At 45.1% G+C, this 15,917-nt stretch overlaps 2 protein-coding genes across 5 annotated transcripts in view; one reads left to right on the top strand and one right to left on the bottom strand.

Annotated features, from left to right (window-relative positions):
- Positions 1–9,658, bottom strand: part of Zcchc17 (zinc finger CCHC-type containing 17) — a 45,026-nt gene extending 35,368 nt beyond the window's left edge. The window contains exons 1-2 of one of the 4 annotated variants that reach the window (XM_021636517.2): positions 9,547–9,652; positions 2,544–2,664 (exon numbers count right to left, since the gene is read on the bottom strand). In XM_021636517.2, coding sequence (XP_021492192.1) covers positions 2,544–2,609 — 66 coding nt within the window. In that variant the 5' untranslated portion in view covers positions 2,610–2,664; positions 9,547–9,652. Of the gene's footprint in view, positions 1–2,543; positions 2,665–9,546 lie in introns of those variants that run through there. The other 3 variants (XM_021636533.2, XM_021636522.2, XM_021636542.2) reach the window with 3 other exon arrangements.
- A 136-nt stretch (positions 9,659–9,794) lies between these two features.
- Positions 9,795–15,917, top strand: part of Snrnp40 (small nuclear ribonucleoprotein U5 subunit 40) — a 31,222-nt gene continuing 25,099 nt past the window's right edge. Inside the window, exons 1-3 of the mRNA XM_021636505.2 lie at positions 9,795–10,011; positions 13,051–13,180; positions 15,178–15,271. Coding sequence (XP_021492180.1) covers positions 9,868–10,011; positions 13,051–13,180; positions 15,178–15,271 — 368 coding nt within the window. The 5' untranslated portion in view covers positions 9,795–9,867. The remainder of the gene's footprint in view (positions 10,012–13,050; positions 13,181–15,177; positions 15,272–15,917) is intronic.

The raw sequence follows: 15,917 nt of genomic DNA, 5'->3' as shown, positions 1-15,917 counted from the left end.
GGATCACTTTCCTTTCCTCCCTGTCCTTTTTTCCTCTCACATCTAGTGGCAGGAGATTGAAACGGAGGAAGAATAGGGGTAGAGAGGGTGGAAGAGAGAAAACCCACAAAGCAGAAATGCCGGTTACACACTGCCACTCAAAACATTCTCTCTGATTCCTCCCTAAATTACAGTACGATCGTGCAGTCCCAGCTAGGGTTTGGCAGGGTTGGAAGATTTAGAACCCAGCCTGGTCATTCTTTACCCAGTGGGTAACTGCTGAGCTTCTGAGAACCTCCTTACTCTCTGAAAGGAGTTAGTTTCATGGAAATATTTATAATGCTGTGTACGTGCATGCATGCATGCATGTGTGTGAGAGTGTGTACATGTTTATATTTGTGTGTGTGTGTGCTTGTGTGCGCTAACACACATTAGGAGTTCAATCTTTTTTTTTTTTTCAATTTTGTTTGTTTGAGAGTTTGTTTTTAGATAGGGTTTTACTGTGCAGCTCTGGCTGACCTAGAACTTAACTATGTACAACAGGCTGGCTTCAGAGATCAGGCTGGGCCTCTACCTCCCAAATGCTGGGATGAAAGTTTGAGCCACTACTGCTGGACATTGTTTTCAATCCTAATGCAACTGTTCCTTCAATGAACTCACTCTGAAGACCAGACTGACCTCAAACTCAGAGATCCACCTGCCTCTCCCTCCCCGGGATTAAAGGTATACACTGCTATGCCTGACTTATTTTTCCTTTTGATTGGTTTCTTCAGGACAGGCTCTCACTCTGTAGCCCAGGCTGGCATGAACAGGTATGATCCCCTTGCCCTTACTTCTCATGTGCTGGGATTACAAGCAAAGATGTCTGGACAACACAATGTGCTGCTAGCTATGAAGTTCTTCAGTACTCTGGAGGTAGAGAGGGGAGGGAATCCAAGTTCCAGGTTGGCCAGTGCTACACATTGACTTCCAGACTGCCGAGTCTACTGTCAACATAGCACAAGCTAGAGTCATTTAGGAAAAAGGAACCTCAGCTGAGAAAATGCCCGTCAGACCGACTGACTTCTTGATTAGTGACTGATGCGGAAGGCCCATCCCACTGGGGGGTGGTGCCACCCCTGGGCAGCTGGTCCTGAGTTGTATAAGAAAGCAGGTTGAGGGGCTGGTGAAATGGCTCATCAGTTAAGAGCACTGTCTGCTCTTCCAAGGAATCCAGGTACAATGTCCAGCACCCTTACGACAGCTCACAACTTCTGTTAACTCCAAGATCTGACACCCTCATAAAGATATATGTGCAAGGCAAAACACCAATGTGCAGATAATAAAAATAAATTAAACTTAAAAAAAAAAAAAGAAAGAAAGAAAGCACGTCGAGCAAGCCACGAGCAAGCCAAAAGCAGCATTCTTCGCCGGCCTCCGCTTCAGTTCCTATTTCCAGGCTCCTACCTTGAGTTTCTGTGCTGACTTCTTTGATGGGCTGTGAGTGAAATAAGCCCTTTCCTTCCCAAGTTGCTTTTGATCATGATGTTTTATCAAAGCAAAAGAAATCCTGAGTAAGACAGAGATCAACCTAGGCTCCTACTACAAACCCCAGGTCTCAAAAACAAACAAACAAACAAACAAACAAACAAACAAAAAAGGGCAGGGTGTAAGGAAGATATATGCCCTTAATCCCAGCACTGCCTCACTTCTTAATGGTAACACATAAGAAGATATATTAGGCCAAGTGTAGTAGTTCATGCTTGTATTGCAACATGTGGAAGGCTGATAAATAGGATTGCTGTAAATTGAGAACAAGGCTTGACTACAAAGTAAATTTAGGACCAGGCTAGACTACAGAGTGAGACCCCGTCTCAAAATTAAACAAAAACAGGGCTGGCAAATGGCTCAGCAGGTACAGAGCTTGCCACCAAGCCTGACAATCTGAGCTGAACTCCCGCTTGTCCTGCCTCCATCTCTTCAGGCTACATCCTGTGTTTGTGTTGTTGGGGATGAAAGCTACTCTGGACAAGCACCCTACTGAGCCACAGTCCTAGCCGTTACCTATTTTTGAAATGTTACGTTATTCTGGGTGCAGTGTCATAAACAAATTGGAAAGGGGCTACAACTGAAACAGGAGGTTCCAGTCAGAGCCAAGTGAGAGCTGTAGATCTCAGTCTAGGGGGTAGCAAAGGCATAAATAACAACGTAGACTGGAGCTCTCATTAGGACTCATGAAGGAACTAGAGAGGGAATCACGACCAAATCAAAGGATGAAATCAAGTACAATGACCAGATTTCTTGAATGATCCAAATGGATAACAACTCTATCTGCTAAAATGGAAAACTGGTAAGGAAACTTTTGTGAAGAAAAAGAAAAGGTTTAAAGTCTAAGTTATAGACTTTTTGAGGCACCAAAATGTGGTGTCAAGTCTGTAGCTTAAAGAAAGTGTGTGTACCTAAAGTCCCGTGGTCTTCCCATTCAAGATAGTTTCAAATGGACAGGAGAATGACACCAGATGCTTCCCTCCCTAAATACATTGTCAGTACTCTCTAAAAGGGAAGTTTCAAAATGCAAAACATACCTCTCCTTGAAAAATAGTATAGAGTGCAGGCAAGTTTTCCATGGTCTCAGGCCTTCCTGAATTCATCCTTAATATTCTATGGCTCCTCCATTTCTCTTCTGCTAAAGCTAATTCAAACGTCCTTTTAGAAAGAAACAACAATTAGAGAGACATCTGTAATGGAAGTTTTGATTTCTTTGTAAACTCAGTTATGTAAATGCGTTTTTGTTTTAATCCCAAGTGTAGGATTTTAGTTTGTCCAGAGCTGATAATTGTGTTATGCAGGGATAGGGGGTGGGGGTGGGGATGTGGCCTTTGACAGCAGGTAATGGCCTGCCTCTGGCGAGGCAGGAGAGAGACATGGTCCAGGGCTGGGAAGATATAAATATGAGAGCCCAGAAAGAGAAGGTGGTGGCATGTGGCGAGTGGCGGTTTGGAGAAATAGATTCTTCGGGGCGCAGCGGCTGAAAGGAGCCTGCTGACTGCAGTTGCTGTTGACGGGAGATTGGTACACCCCCCTAAAAGAACCCATTGACCCTAAACAGCCAGGAGGAGTAAGGGGTCTGTGCCCTCTCTCCCCACTAACCTCCTCTCTCCTACTTAGGGTTGGGGGTTTAGAAGGGAGAGGCTTTCAGGAACTCCAAATAAAAGATTTAAAAAATGAGCACTACAGACATCTCTGTTAAAGAAGGGGGCTTGGAGGCATGATTACAGAGCCTACTGCACAGGCATGAGGATCTCAGTTCAGGTCCACAGAAAGCCAGGCACAGCAGCACATGTCTGCAACCCCAGTGTGAGGGGACAGTGACAGACAGATCCCACATCAGTGATCTACTGACCACATAGCCTAGCTCAATTGATGTGCTCTAGGTTAGGGGATGATTGTGTCTCAAAGAGGCCAGCAGTGGTGGTGTGTACCTTTAATCCCAGCACTCCGAAGGCAGAAGCAGGCAGATCTCTGTGAGTTTGAGGTCAACCTGGTCTACATAGTGAGTTCCATGATAGTCAAAGACACACATTGAGACCCTGACTCAAACAAACAACAACAAAAAGGTAAGGAAGGTGAAGAGTGATCAAGGAAGATACCGAACATTGACCTCTGGCCTCTACACACATTCCCACATGCATATACACCTGCATACCTCTATATATGAGCACATACATAACACACACAAAGGGAATAATGAATGGGGCTGAATACGGAGGTCAGTGGCAGCGAAGTTGCCTAGCATGCAGCATGAAAACCTAAGTTTTCATCCCCAGTAACACAAAGAAAGATGTAGGCATAAGGTTATTGTATAATTCAAATGCTGATTTCTGTACTACCAAGAACTGGTTACAATCCTTGTTCTGAGAATCTCCTGTCTCAATGTTGTATAAGCTCTGCTTCCCAACTGTCCCCTGATATGTCAATAAACCAGCTTAGAGACAACTGCTGAGCAGGGGAGAGAATAGGGCTGGGCTTCTTGCCAGCCAGGGGAGGAGAAGTTAGAAGAGGAAGTAGGGGTAGGGACTTAGCCAGAACCCAGGAGAGAGCTCAGCAACAAAAGCTACAAACTGCAAGTATTTCTGGGATTTCTGCTGGGAGGAAGCCAAATTAGCTCAGAGTTAAAACTGCTCAGTTCTTGTGTTGTAAAGCATATTATTAAACATATAATTGAGTCTCAATTATTTGTGTGATATCTGGGTTAAGAGAAAAACTGTGTTAGGCCACACCAAGCACTCTCAACCACATCTCAGCATTCTAATTGCGGGACAATTAGGAACCTGGATATCACTTCTTTTTGATTTGTTACTTATCCAAAGTCATTAGGCTACTGGAATTTCAGTCTAAGTAGGGGTTTTGGTTGATTGATTGGTTAGTTTATCTGGGATTTTTTTTTTTTTTTAAGATTTATTACGTATACGATGTTCTGTTAGCAGACACGATTGCACGGCAGAAGAGGGCACCTGATCTCACTATAGATGGTTGAGAGCCACTATGTGGTTGCTGGAAATTAAACTCAGGACCTCTGGAAAAGCAACCAGCACTCTTAACCTCTGAGCCATCTCTCAGGCCCTTGTTGTTGCTTTTTATTTTACTTATCTTTATTTGTGTATGTGGTGTGGGCATGCATGTTTATTGGAGTGCATGCCCACGTGTGCATGGAAGCCAGAGGATGTCAGGTTCCTGCTCTATCACTCTCCATTTTATTCCCTTGACTCAGGATCTCTCACTGAACCGGGAGCTAGGCAAGTAGTCAGCGAACCCTGTTTCCTCCCCTGCAGCACTGGACTTATAGACACAAGTAACCATAGTTGGCTTTTTATGTCGACTCTGAGGTTTCTAACTTAGGACCTCATGCTTGTACAGCAAGTATCCCTACCTGCTGAACCATCCTCCTAGCCTATTTTGAGGGGATTTTTAAAGAGTTTTCCTATGTAACTCAGGTTATCCTTGAACTTGTGGGGATCTTTCTGCATCTGCCTCCTCAGTGCTGGAATTACAGGCACTTTCGACTATGCTTGGCTTTGTTCCTGATCAGTTTGTTTATGAAAATGGGTATCAAATCTAAAACCATGCACATGCATCACAAGACTCAACCACTGAACTGCGTGCCTACCTATTCTGAGATGCAGTCTCACTACATTGCCCAGACTGCCTCTAGACTCCTACTGAACTCTTCAGATGAAGCGATCTTCCTACCTTAACCTCCTAAATAACCACTACAGGGACGTGCTGTCACACCTGCACGATTTTCATTCTTTTAATCACTGCTGGTGTCATTCGTTTGTCAGGAGTATGTATGCCGAGTTCTGAAAAACATTAGAGAGGTCTCAGGCCTGTGTGGCGAGGAATGTCTTTAATCCCAGCACTTGGGAGACAGAAGCAGGTACATCTGTGAGTTTGAGGCCAGCCTGATCTACAGTGAGCCCCAGGCCAACCAAGGCTATACAGTAAGAACCTGTTTCAAAAAAACAAAAAACAAAAACAAACAAAAAAAGCATGTGTAAGAACGGTGTTAAGAACTAATATTTATCAAGTATTTTCTATGTCCACGTACCATGCTATGCAGGGAACACACAATACATCTCAAGACATAGGTTCTGTTCTTATTACGTACATTAATAATGAAAGGCTTCTAGGAGCCAAATCACTAAGCTTATGCCAAAAACCTAGCAGTGAGGTTGGGAGTAATGGTCCTTGCCTGGAGAGTCAACAATCCCAACACTGAGAAACTAAGGCAGGAGACAATCATGAGCTTGAGACTAGCCTAGGCTACACAGAAAGTCTGAAGCCTATGACTGGGGACATGGCTCGGAAGTAGAGTGCTTGCCTAGCATGCATGAGTACTCAGATGGGGGACAAGAGAACAGAAAGTTTGAGGACAGCCTGAAATGCACAGTGAGATATTGTCACCATAAAAATAATAAAGTAAAAAATAAAAATAAAACATAGCAACAGTAGAATTTATTTGATCCCAGAAGTCTTAATATTCTTAGCCAGTATGCTAGACATTGGGTCTTGAAAAGCCGGGCATGGTAGCGCACGCCTTTAATCCCAGCGCTGGGGAGGCAGAGGCAGGCGGATCACTGAGTTTGAGGCTAGCCTGGGCTACAGAGTGAGCTCCAAACCAACCACTGAAAAAGAAAATTTTATTTATTTATTTGTGTTTGTGTGTGTGTGCATGCAGGTGCCACCAAAGCCAGAAGAGAACATCAAATCTCCTGGAACTGGAGTTAAAATTGGTTGTGACCACTCAATGTGGGTGCTGGGAACTAAACTCTCATCCTCTGCAAGAGCAGCAAGAGTTCTTAATACCTGAGCATTTCTCCAGTCTCTCCATGTGCTTTTAATTTAAAGCTAACACCTTTGGGGGCTGGTGGCGCACGCCTGTAATCCCAGCATTTGGGAGGCAGAGGCAGGTGGATCTCTGTGAGTTCAAGGCCTGGTCTAGAAAGCAAGTCCTGAACAGCCAAGATTACAAAGAGAAACCCTGTCTCAGAAAAACAACACAAAACAAAACTGGGCACAAGTGGACAGGCCTGTAATCCCAGCACTGCAGAGGCAGACACAGGAGGGTCCTGAGGGCTAGGTGGCCAGCCAGCAGTTTTGGTGGAATCAGTGCAGCAGGCTTAGTGGGAGGTACTGACTCAATAGAGAGCAACTGAAAGACACCTAGTGTCAATCTCTCATCTCCATACATGCACATGCATGCACAATGGCACACAGGAACACGTACACACTAATAAAAGTACACAGGCGCTGATCTGCCCATTCTTGAGAAACGACTGAATCCCTCCTCTCCCACTTCCCAGCTACATCTTCTCATCTCCAGACTTTGCCTTCTTTTGCCCCGCATCCTTTGCCTCACATTCCAGAACGGGTGTTATTAGTTTGAATTCTATAGTTCTATTAAGAGACCTTTCCTAATCCCTACAACACCTGACAAGCTAATTAGTGAAGCAGAGAATCTATAATAGCACTGGGACAGTCAAAATGAGGGCAGTCATCGGAGTTTCTCTTAGTTCTTGGTCCCTCTCCGTACAAAGTCACGGAAAGAGCACTACCCTGCGTTGTTCCTTGTAGAATTAGGCTATGAGAGTATGAAGGGGACGGGAGAGAGAGCTTCAGCAGTTAAAAGCACCAGCTGCTCTTCTGTGGAGCCAGGTTCTATTCCCAACACCACATGGTGGCTCACAACAGTGGCTCACAACTCCAGACCCAGAGCATCTGATGCCTTCTTCTAACCTCCTTGGGCACCAGGCTTAAACATAGTACACATACATACATTCAGGTAAAGCAGCCATACACATAAAATGATAATTCTAAAAAAAATAACAATAATCTAAAGAAGACTATGAAGAGCTATAGCTAAAGTTCTCTTCCTACCCCCACCCCCCATCTGTCTTTTGAGGCAGATTCTCTTTATGTATCTCTGGGTGTCCTGAAATTCTGTATAGACCAGACTACCCTCGAACTCACAGAAATCCACCTGCCTTTCCTCCTGAGTGCTCAGATTAAAGGTGTGCACCCTACACCCTGCCTAAAGCTTTTTTATTTGCTCCTCCCACAGAACAAAAACCTTAAGCAGTTTTTTTGGGGTTTTTTTTGGTTGGGGGTGGGATGTCTTGATTTTCTTTTTGCAGCACTAAGGATTAAACCCAGAGGTCACATCCCCAGCCCCTGGCTTTATCAACTAGACTCTCACTATGTAGGGGCTAGAGAGACATAGCAGAGGTTTATGGCACTTGTTAATCTTGCAAAGGACTTGGAGTCAGGGTTTCTAGCACCTACATGGTAGTTGGCAACCATCCATAATTTCGATTCCAAACATCTGACATATGAGGCCCTCTTCTGACTGCTGCTAGCACCAGGCATTCATGAGGTACAATACATACATGCACTTGGGAGGTAGAGGCAGGCAGATCTCTGAATTCAAGGTCAGCCTGGTCTATATAGTGAGTTCCAGGACAGCCAGTAAGACCCTGTCTGGAAAAAAATAAAAAGAAAGAGAAACAGAGCGAGACAGACCTGTCTATGGAGGTATTTTCTCAATTGAGGTTCCCTCCTCTCAGATGACCTTATCTTCTGACAAGATGACATGAAACTTGCCAGGAGACTCACACACATTTTATAAGACAAATAAATCTCTCTCTCTTTTTTTTTTTTAACAAGGAAAAAAAACCAACCTTTACAAGGAAAAAGATCACTCTGTACCCCAGGCTAGCTTAAAACTCAAATTCTCCTGCCTTGCCTCCCAAGTGCTGGGGTCACAGGCATGAACCACATGATTTCCTGTGCAATTCGGAGAGGAGGAAGAAAGAAGGTGTCACTCTAGCAGCTTGGTGTGGGTTGAAAAATCACAACGTTGCCCAGGCTAGCCTTAGTTTTGTAGCAGTCTTCCTGTCTCAGCCTCCCGGTCTGGACTAAGAGCATAAATCTCTCTTGACTCCAATCCATCACCAAATCCTGTCCAGTTTACTTCCCAGCTGCTTGGTTCTCACTGACATTGCTGATCAGAACTACTGTGCATGCTCCCAAAGTGCTCTACCGGCCTCCAGTAAACCTGTTTCCAGTCTATCACACCAGAAAGCCTCAGGGATCACCTCCTCCGCCATATCCCACGCCCTAGAGGAGAAAGAAAACTCTCACTGGTTTCCCATTACTTTTAAGGTAAAAGCTTCAAATTCCTGCAAAATCTTCATGACCCCCGGGTTCGTCACATACATATCCCCTTCCAGCTCTCTCTCAGCACACTGGCCCTTTGTTGTCTGAGTTATCTCCTTTCCAAGTGATAGAGCACCGCTGCTCGTGCTGTTCTGTGCAGAGCATTCTTCCTTCTTCTCTTCCCCTAATTAGAACTGTCCCAGCAGAGAGCAACGGCTCAGGAAGCTTTTCCTCTGAAAAGCCTTCAAGCTTACATTAGTTACTTGTAGCATGAGGCATCGCTCTCTTAGCAGCCTTCCAAACAAACTGGTGGGATTTGTTTAACACATTTCCCACGCCCTGAGTTCGGGGACCGTCTTCGGTGCGTCCCCCAACGTTCTGCACAATAAATATCACTGGGACCACTTAAAAGAAGGCCTAGTATACATGCTTAAATTTCTCAACAAAACTGGGCTTTGCAGGCGCCATCTGATCTCCCTCATCACTGACTGTCTGTCTCAGGGGCATAAATTAAGCCCTTAAAAAGGACGGCTGAACCAGTGACAAAACCTAAGTCCGTCTCTTCAGCCAAACCCGGCACTGAAGCCGGGAGGCCGGGAGTCGGGCTTTTGGCCCTGGGAACTCCAGCACAGAAGTGGACGCAGAATCGGCATTGTGCAGAGCAGCTGTCATGGGATAGCGGCCTGAGGGTTCGAGTCCTGCGGCCAGAGATCCCCAAAGCTCCGCTCCAGCCTGCAAAGGGACTACTTTTTCCGGGGACCCCTCTTGCTCCGCACTGGCGGGGCCGTCAGGTGAGAATGGCAGGCTCAGCCCTACCACCGACTCGTAGCTTCCAGACTGGAACAGCCCCCTCCTGGTTCCCCACACACTTACTCCGCGCCGCCTCCTAGCCCGGGCGCCGCTTCATCGCCAGGAACGCCGAAGCTGCTCCGCTCGTTCTCACCCACAATGCACGGCGCGCCTGGGAGGGACGCCAGCCCCGCGCTCCAATCCCAGAGGGCGCGCGCTCGTGACGTCATCAAAACGACCCAATCTCAGGAGTGTATTCAGAAGGCGTTGCAGAAGGAAATATTGGAAACCGATTGGTTACTCGTCTCCGGAAGTTCTGGAGGAAGAACTCGGTCGGAGCCAATAGCGCGGCGCCTGAGGCCGGCGGCGCGGTCAGTGGCGGCGCCGGGGAGAGTGGATACCGCCATGATCGAGCAGCCCAAGCGCAAGGGCCCGGAGCTACCGCTAGTTCCCGTCAAGCGGCCGCGACATGAGTTGCTGTTGGGAGCGGCAGGGTCCGGCCCCGGAGCCGGGCAGCAGCAGGCGACTCCGGGGGCATTGCTGCAGGCGGTAAGTAGGGCGACATCACTCCTTCGGCCCTCCGCCCCTCTCCCTACGGATGGTACCGGCTCTGCGAGAACGGAAAGCCCGTGAACCTGAAGTTAGAGCAGGCCTCTGTAAAGGTGCCTTGTGGTCTGTGCCTATTCCATTCGTGTGTCCCTGCGAAATAGCTTTGAATCGTTTAAAACCTTGGCCTCAAAATCAAGACCCAGGCTTCCGTCTCCTAAGTGCCCACCAGGGATTCAGCATAAAAATAAACATTCAAGAAAGTTTGCGGAGTAGACGAATGAATGAATGAATGAATGAGGGAGAGGGGAGATAGTGGAAATGAATGATACTGCTCTCTTTGCTACCTGGTACAGTTTTCTCTTTTTCTGAATTTACATTATTAACAGTAATTAATACCCGTTGTCTCTTGTGTTGAGTGTTTGCACGTGTAATTTCCATTAATCTTGGAAACAGCCTAGAAGGAGCTGTCATTTTGCAAATGGAGAAAGCAAACTTGTAAAAATCAGAATTCATCCTCCTAACTATATGCCTTGTGAAATAGTGATCACACCTCCCATATTATGATATTAGGTTCAGATGAGGAAATAGATAGTCCTCCCAACTCTTTAGCCAAATCCTGCTGGTGTGGCCCTCAAAATATATAAGTAAAGTGGGACTGTAGTTCCAGCTTTCCAGAAAGCTGATAAGAAAATGTTGAGGGAAGGAGTTGAAGGCCAGCCTGCACAACATAGCAGGATCCTGACGCCTCCTCCCCTACCCAACCCCCCAAAAAAAGGCTGGACACACATTTATAATCATCGCTCAAGAAACTGAGGCAGGAGGCTCAAGGGTTCCAAGCCAGTCTAGGCCATTTTAGCAAAATCGTGTTGCAAGGAAGGAGAAAAGAGTATTTAGCTGTAGTCTTTACCTTCTAGTCAAAACCATTTTTATGCCATCTGGTGTCATCATAGGTGGGACTTAATTAGTATTTCTGGTTTTGTCTTTGAATCAAGGATCAGTTATTAGTCCAGTAGCCAGGGGAATTGTCAGAACACTAAATCACAAAGTTCTCTGCCGAAAACATCTTATTAGCTTCCTATTCTGAGTTGTTGTTTTTTTTTTAATCAAATTCTTTTTAATAATAATCCCCTCTTTACCTTCCTTGTCTACCAGTTTTCTATGTCAACTTTGCTTAAGTGACACCAAATATATATGCTCTTACATTTTTCTTTGTTGCATTTGCTGGAGTGTTCTTCCAAATGCCCCCATGGTTAGCTATTGGCTGTATAACAGTTTTGGAATTTTGGTTTCTTTAAAAACACAGAAATGTTTTTAAAGTGTGTTATCATTTTAATCCCAGGTATGAGGATATGGGATTGCTTCGGACTAGCCATAGCCGGCTGACTATGCTGGGCCTCGTGCTCTAGCAGAAGCATGGTTTTGCCAGCTCCAGATAGTTTTTGCAATTGTGAGATGATTGGAATTCTGGGAACTTCTCAGAGAATATATAAATGCCAGAGCCCCGATATAGGAAGGGTCAGTGGTTCTTGGTCATTTAGGGAGGTTGGTTTTGGTTTGTTAGTAACCGTGGTCAAAAAAGAAACAAAAGAAATTAGATTCGGGGATTTCCCTGTTTCTTCTCTCCCTTTATCCTTGTTTCTCTCCTATCTAGTGTTAGGGCATGAAAACAGGAGAGGGTTAGAGGGTAGAGAAAGAAGTACCCACAACTAGCAGAGAACGTCTAAATCTGGCTCTTTCAAATCTTGTTCAGATACCAGTTTTTCAGTGGGGTTTTCCTGACTGCCCTAAGTTGGAGTACCCTGTATTCTGGAACCCATATTGTTTCCTTCCGTGGCACACAACACTGGGTGTTTTACCTCCCCCCCTTCCTTGTACTCACTTTCCACTAGAATGCAAGGCCCGTTGTTGTTGTGTGTTGTTTCCCCATTGCCTAGGTATTTTAGGTTTATTTTTATATGTGTGTGGGGGGGGGTGAGTTTTTTTCCCATGTATGCCAAGGCACCCTCAGAGGCCAGAAGAGAATGTTGGATCCCTTGAACCTGGTTACAGGCATTTATTTGAAAGCTGCCCAGTATGAGTGCTGGGAACTGAACTCAGGTCCTTTAGAAGAGCAGTAAGTGCTTTTAACCACTGAGCTATCTCTCCAGGCCACATGGACTATTTTTTAAATAAGTATACTGAGTGAATATGATCATGGTACATTACTTATGTTTGTGGGTAATTTATAACGAAAGCCATTACTTTGGATAGTTAACACATGATAATAAAAGTAAGTAAGTATTTTGGAATATTCTAAAGACGTTTCAGGATTATTGGCAGTACACTTGTTCTTATTTGACAAGATTGTCAGTCCAGAATTGGAAGAATTGCCAAGCCAGGCATAGTGATACACACTTGGAATACCAGCACTCAGGGGGACTGAAAACTGAAGGTCAGCCTGGACTACATATCAAGATCCTGCTCGTACCCCAGAAATCTGTTTTGTGTAATAGGCTGTAGCATGCAGGGTTTTCAGAAGCTAGTTGGGTGAACTAGAGACTGAGAAACGGTGACTGACACGGATAGTATGCCTGCATTCCCAGAGTGTCGTTTCTTTGGGGAAAAGAAACATAAGCAATGACATGAGGAAGGTACGTTCAGATAGTGATGGGGCGTTGACAGAGTGCATTGGAGCTAATGGAATACTGGCAGGAGGATGGCTGCTGCTTGAGTTTGAGTGATGAAAGAAAGACTCCGGGGAAGAAGTATTTAAAAGGAGCCGAATAGGGCTAGGACTCTTGCGTGAGACATCCTTCCATGTTAAGATCCCAAGGCATAAATGAGTTCAACTTGATTAAGCATTTAGAAGTTGGCCGTGGAACAAAAACAGAGTTAGGGAGGAGAGCATAGGTTGGACAGATGCTGGACTGTCAGGGATTGTGCAGTGGGAGGCGGGGGCTCTGGCAGCAGTGCTGCCCTGAGCCTAATGAAACGCGCTTCCCCAGCTTTGCCGCCTCCTTTGCCTGTACAGCGGCTGCCTCATGCTTCTCTTTGCTTTAGGGGCCTCCAAGGTGTTCTTCCCTTCAAGCCCCGATCATGTTGCTCTCCGGACACGAAGGGGAAGTGTACTGCTGCAAGTTTCACCCCAACGGATCCACCCTGGCATCTGCAGGATTTGACCGACTCATCTGTGAGGCACAGTTCTTGAATCTGGGGTTCTGCTCTCTGCTAAATAGTGATTTTTTTTTGGGGGGGGGGTTAGACATCAGTCTGAACTTGCAAGTTAAACTATTATAATAAGGTGCTAAAACAGGGTATTAACATACTGAGCAATCATTCTGGTACAACCGTAGATCCATATGGTAAATAAAAATGAAGGAAACAATATACTAATTGGAAAATGAGTTGCTTTGGTTGGAGTTATTTCTTCTCCTTTTTCTTCTTCTTCCTTTTCCTCCTTCTTCTCCTCTCTCCCTCTCCTTTCCTCCCTCACCCCCACTTCCCTTTCTCCTTCCTCCATTTTCCTTCTATCACTGTCATATATCCCAGGCTGTCCTCAAACTGGCTATATAGTGAGAGCAACTTCATAACTTCTGATCCTGCCTCCACCTCCCAGGTGTTGGAATTACAAACCCGTGCTACCAAGAACAACTGAAAATGTGTTTTTCATGGAGACACTCTTAAGCTAATTTAGCAGCAACATCAGTTTAGCTTTAGTGGGTTACTGAGAGTTAAGAAGAAAGAGAGAACTTTTCTATTAAGGACAGGAGTCCTTAATCCATACCTAGGATCCTAGTATATAAGGAGAAAGATGGGCTCCTCAAGTGGTAACTCACTTAGATCATCTGCTACCTGATCCTCAGCTACTCATTAGAATAGCCATATTTTAAAAACAAGTACAGTGTGGAGAGAAGGCTCAGCAGTTAGGAGCACTTGCTTCCTGGGTATGGTGGCAACTTTAATCCCAGCATTCTGGGGCAGGGGTAGGTATGTCTTTGAATTCGAGGCCAGCATCCTCTACAGAGAGTATTCCAAAACAGCCTGGGCTACATAAGAAAACCCTGTCTCAAAAAACAAACAGAAGAGGGAGGGAGGGACTGGGAGGGAATGAGGGATCGGGACACGGCTGGGATACAGAGTTAATAAAATGTAACTGATAAAAAAAAATAAAATAAAAAAAAAAAACAAACAGAAAAAGAGCACTTGCTGCTCTTCCAGTGGACCTGAGTTCAGTTCCTAGCACCTGACATCACAACTGTCTGTGATACAGTTCCAGGAGATCCAGTGCCCGCTTCTGACCTCTGAGGGTATTCATACATTTGTGTGCACAGGTGTGTGCCCCCCCAACACACACATACACGAATTGATTTCCACAACCAATGCTCTGACTGCCACTCATATGCTTCCATACACCTCAGTAAATAATAAATCTGTTAAAAAATGAATAGAAAAAATGAAGCCGGGGAAGTATTGTTCAATGGTCCCCTTTTTAGGCTTTTTACAGACTGAGCATAAAAGATATCAACTTGCTAAAAATTAAAGCTGAGGTGGCTAGAAAGATACCTTAGCAGATAAATACATACATTGCTCTGGTAGATGACCCAAGTTCAATTCCTAGGACCTATATGGTGGCTCACAACCATCTATAACTTCAGTTCCAAGGGTTCCAACTCTCCTCTGACCTTCACAGTCATTAGATTGTATGGGATACATATACATACTTGCAGGCAAAACACTCATACACATAAAATAGAAAAAACAATCTTGTCTAAGTTAATGCTGAAAAAATAGCTCAGTCAGTTAGGACCTGAGTTCAATTTTCAGAACTCATATAAACCAGTTAGGGTGGCATGTGCTTGTAATTTCTGCTCTGGAGAGGTGGACAGATAGATATCTGGGGCCCATCAGCTGGCCAGCCTAGTCTACTTGGCAAATTCCTGGCCAGTGAGAGATCTCTCTCAAGAAGAAAAGTGGTGGATGGTGCCTGATGAACAACACCCAGAGTTGTCCTCTGGCTTCATACATATGCACTCGTGGATATGCACACACAGAGAAAAACTAGTGTCAGGAGAATTGGTCTAATTGGTAGAACCAGTGTTGTTCCATGGTGTATAATATCAGACGTGTTTTTCTGGTTATTTTACAAGTGACTTCTCTGTGGCTGACGCTGGTTTCATCTCTTAACAGTGCTGTGGAATGTCTATGGGGACTGTGATAACTATGCTACACTGAAGGGACACAGTGGAGCAGTGATGGAACTGCATTATAACACAGATGGCAGGTGAGGATTCTGCACATGAAATGACACCTGCTTTCCGTGCTAATGCCTTCGACCCTGAGTTTTGTTCTTGGGGAAACCCTCTGAAACACTGCTGTTTTAGTGGGACATAGTAGTGTATCCTTAATGTCAGACTGAGGAAGCTGAAGCAGGAGAATCACAGTTTTAAGGTCCACACGGGTGATGTAGTATACAATTAAAAGCACATCGTCATTTATCTTCTAATATGCCAGTACTCGGACCAGTTTTAGAAGACAAAGCAAATGTTAGCTCTTTATTGCCAAGTGTAATGGCACATGTGTGTTCTCAGGAGGCAGCGGCAGGTGGGATCTCTGAGCACAAGGCCAGCCTGATCTACATAGTTCCAGGGCATCCAGGGCTACATTTGTTTCCTATTATTGTGTGTGTGCATGATGTTTCTGTGAGAGGGGTTCAGATGTAGAGGTCAGGACAGCTTAGTGGAGCTAGTTTCCTTTGTTTGCCTTTATGTGGGTTCTGGGAATCAAACTTCAGTTTCAGAGCATCCCGTGCTCTTGTCAGACATATGGACACCACACATGCATGGCACACACTTAGAAGTAGCACACCAGTTGTCATAAAATAATTTTTTCTTCTGCATTATAATGAGTGTTGTTGAATGTACCCGATT

This window comes from Meriones unguiculatus, chromosome 3, assembly GCF_030254825.1.
Source record: "Meriones unguiculatus strain TT.TT164.6M chromosome 3, Bangor_MerUng_6.1, whole genome shotgun sequence".
NCBI classification, from domain to species: Eukaryota; Metazoa; Chordata; class Mammalia; order Rodentia; family Muridae; genus Meriones; species Meriones unguiculatus.
This window is presented reverse-complemented; position numbering and strand designations above follow the sequence as displayed.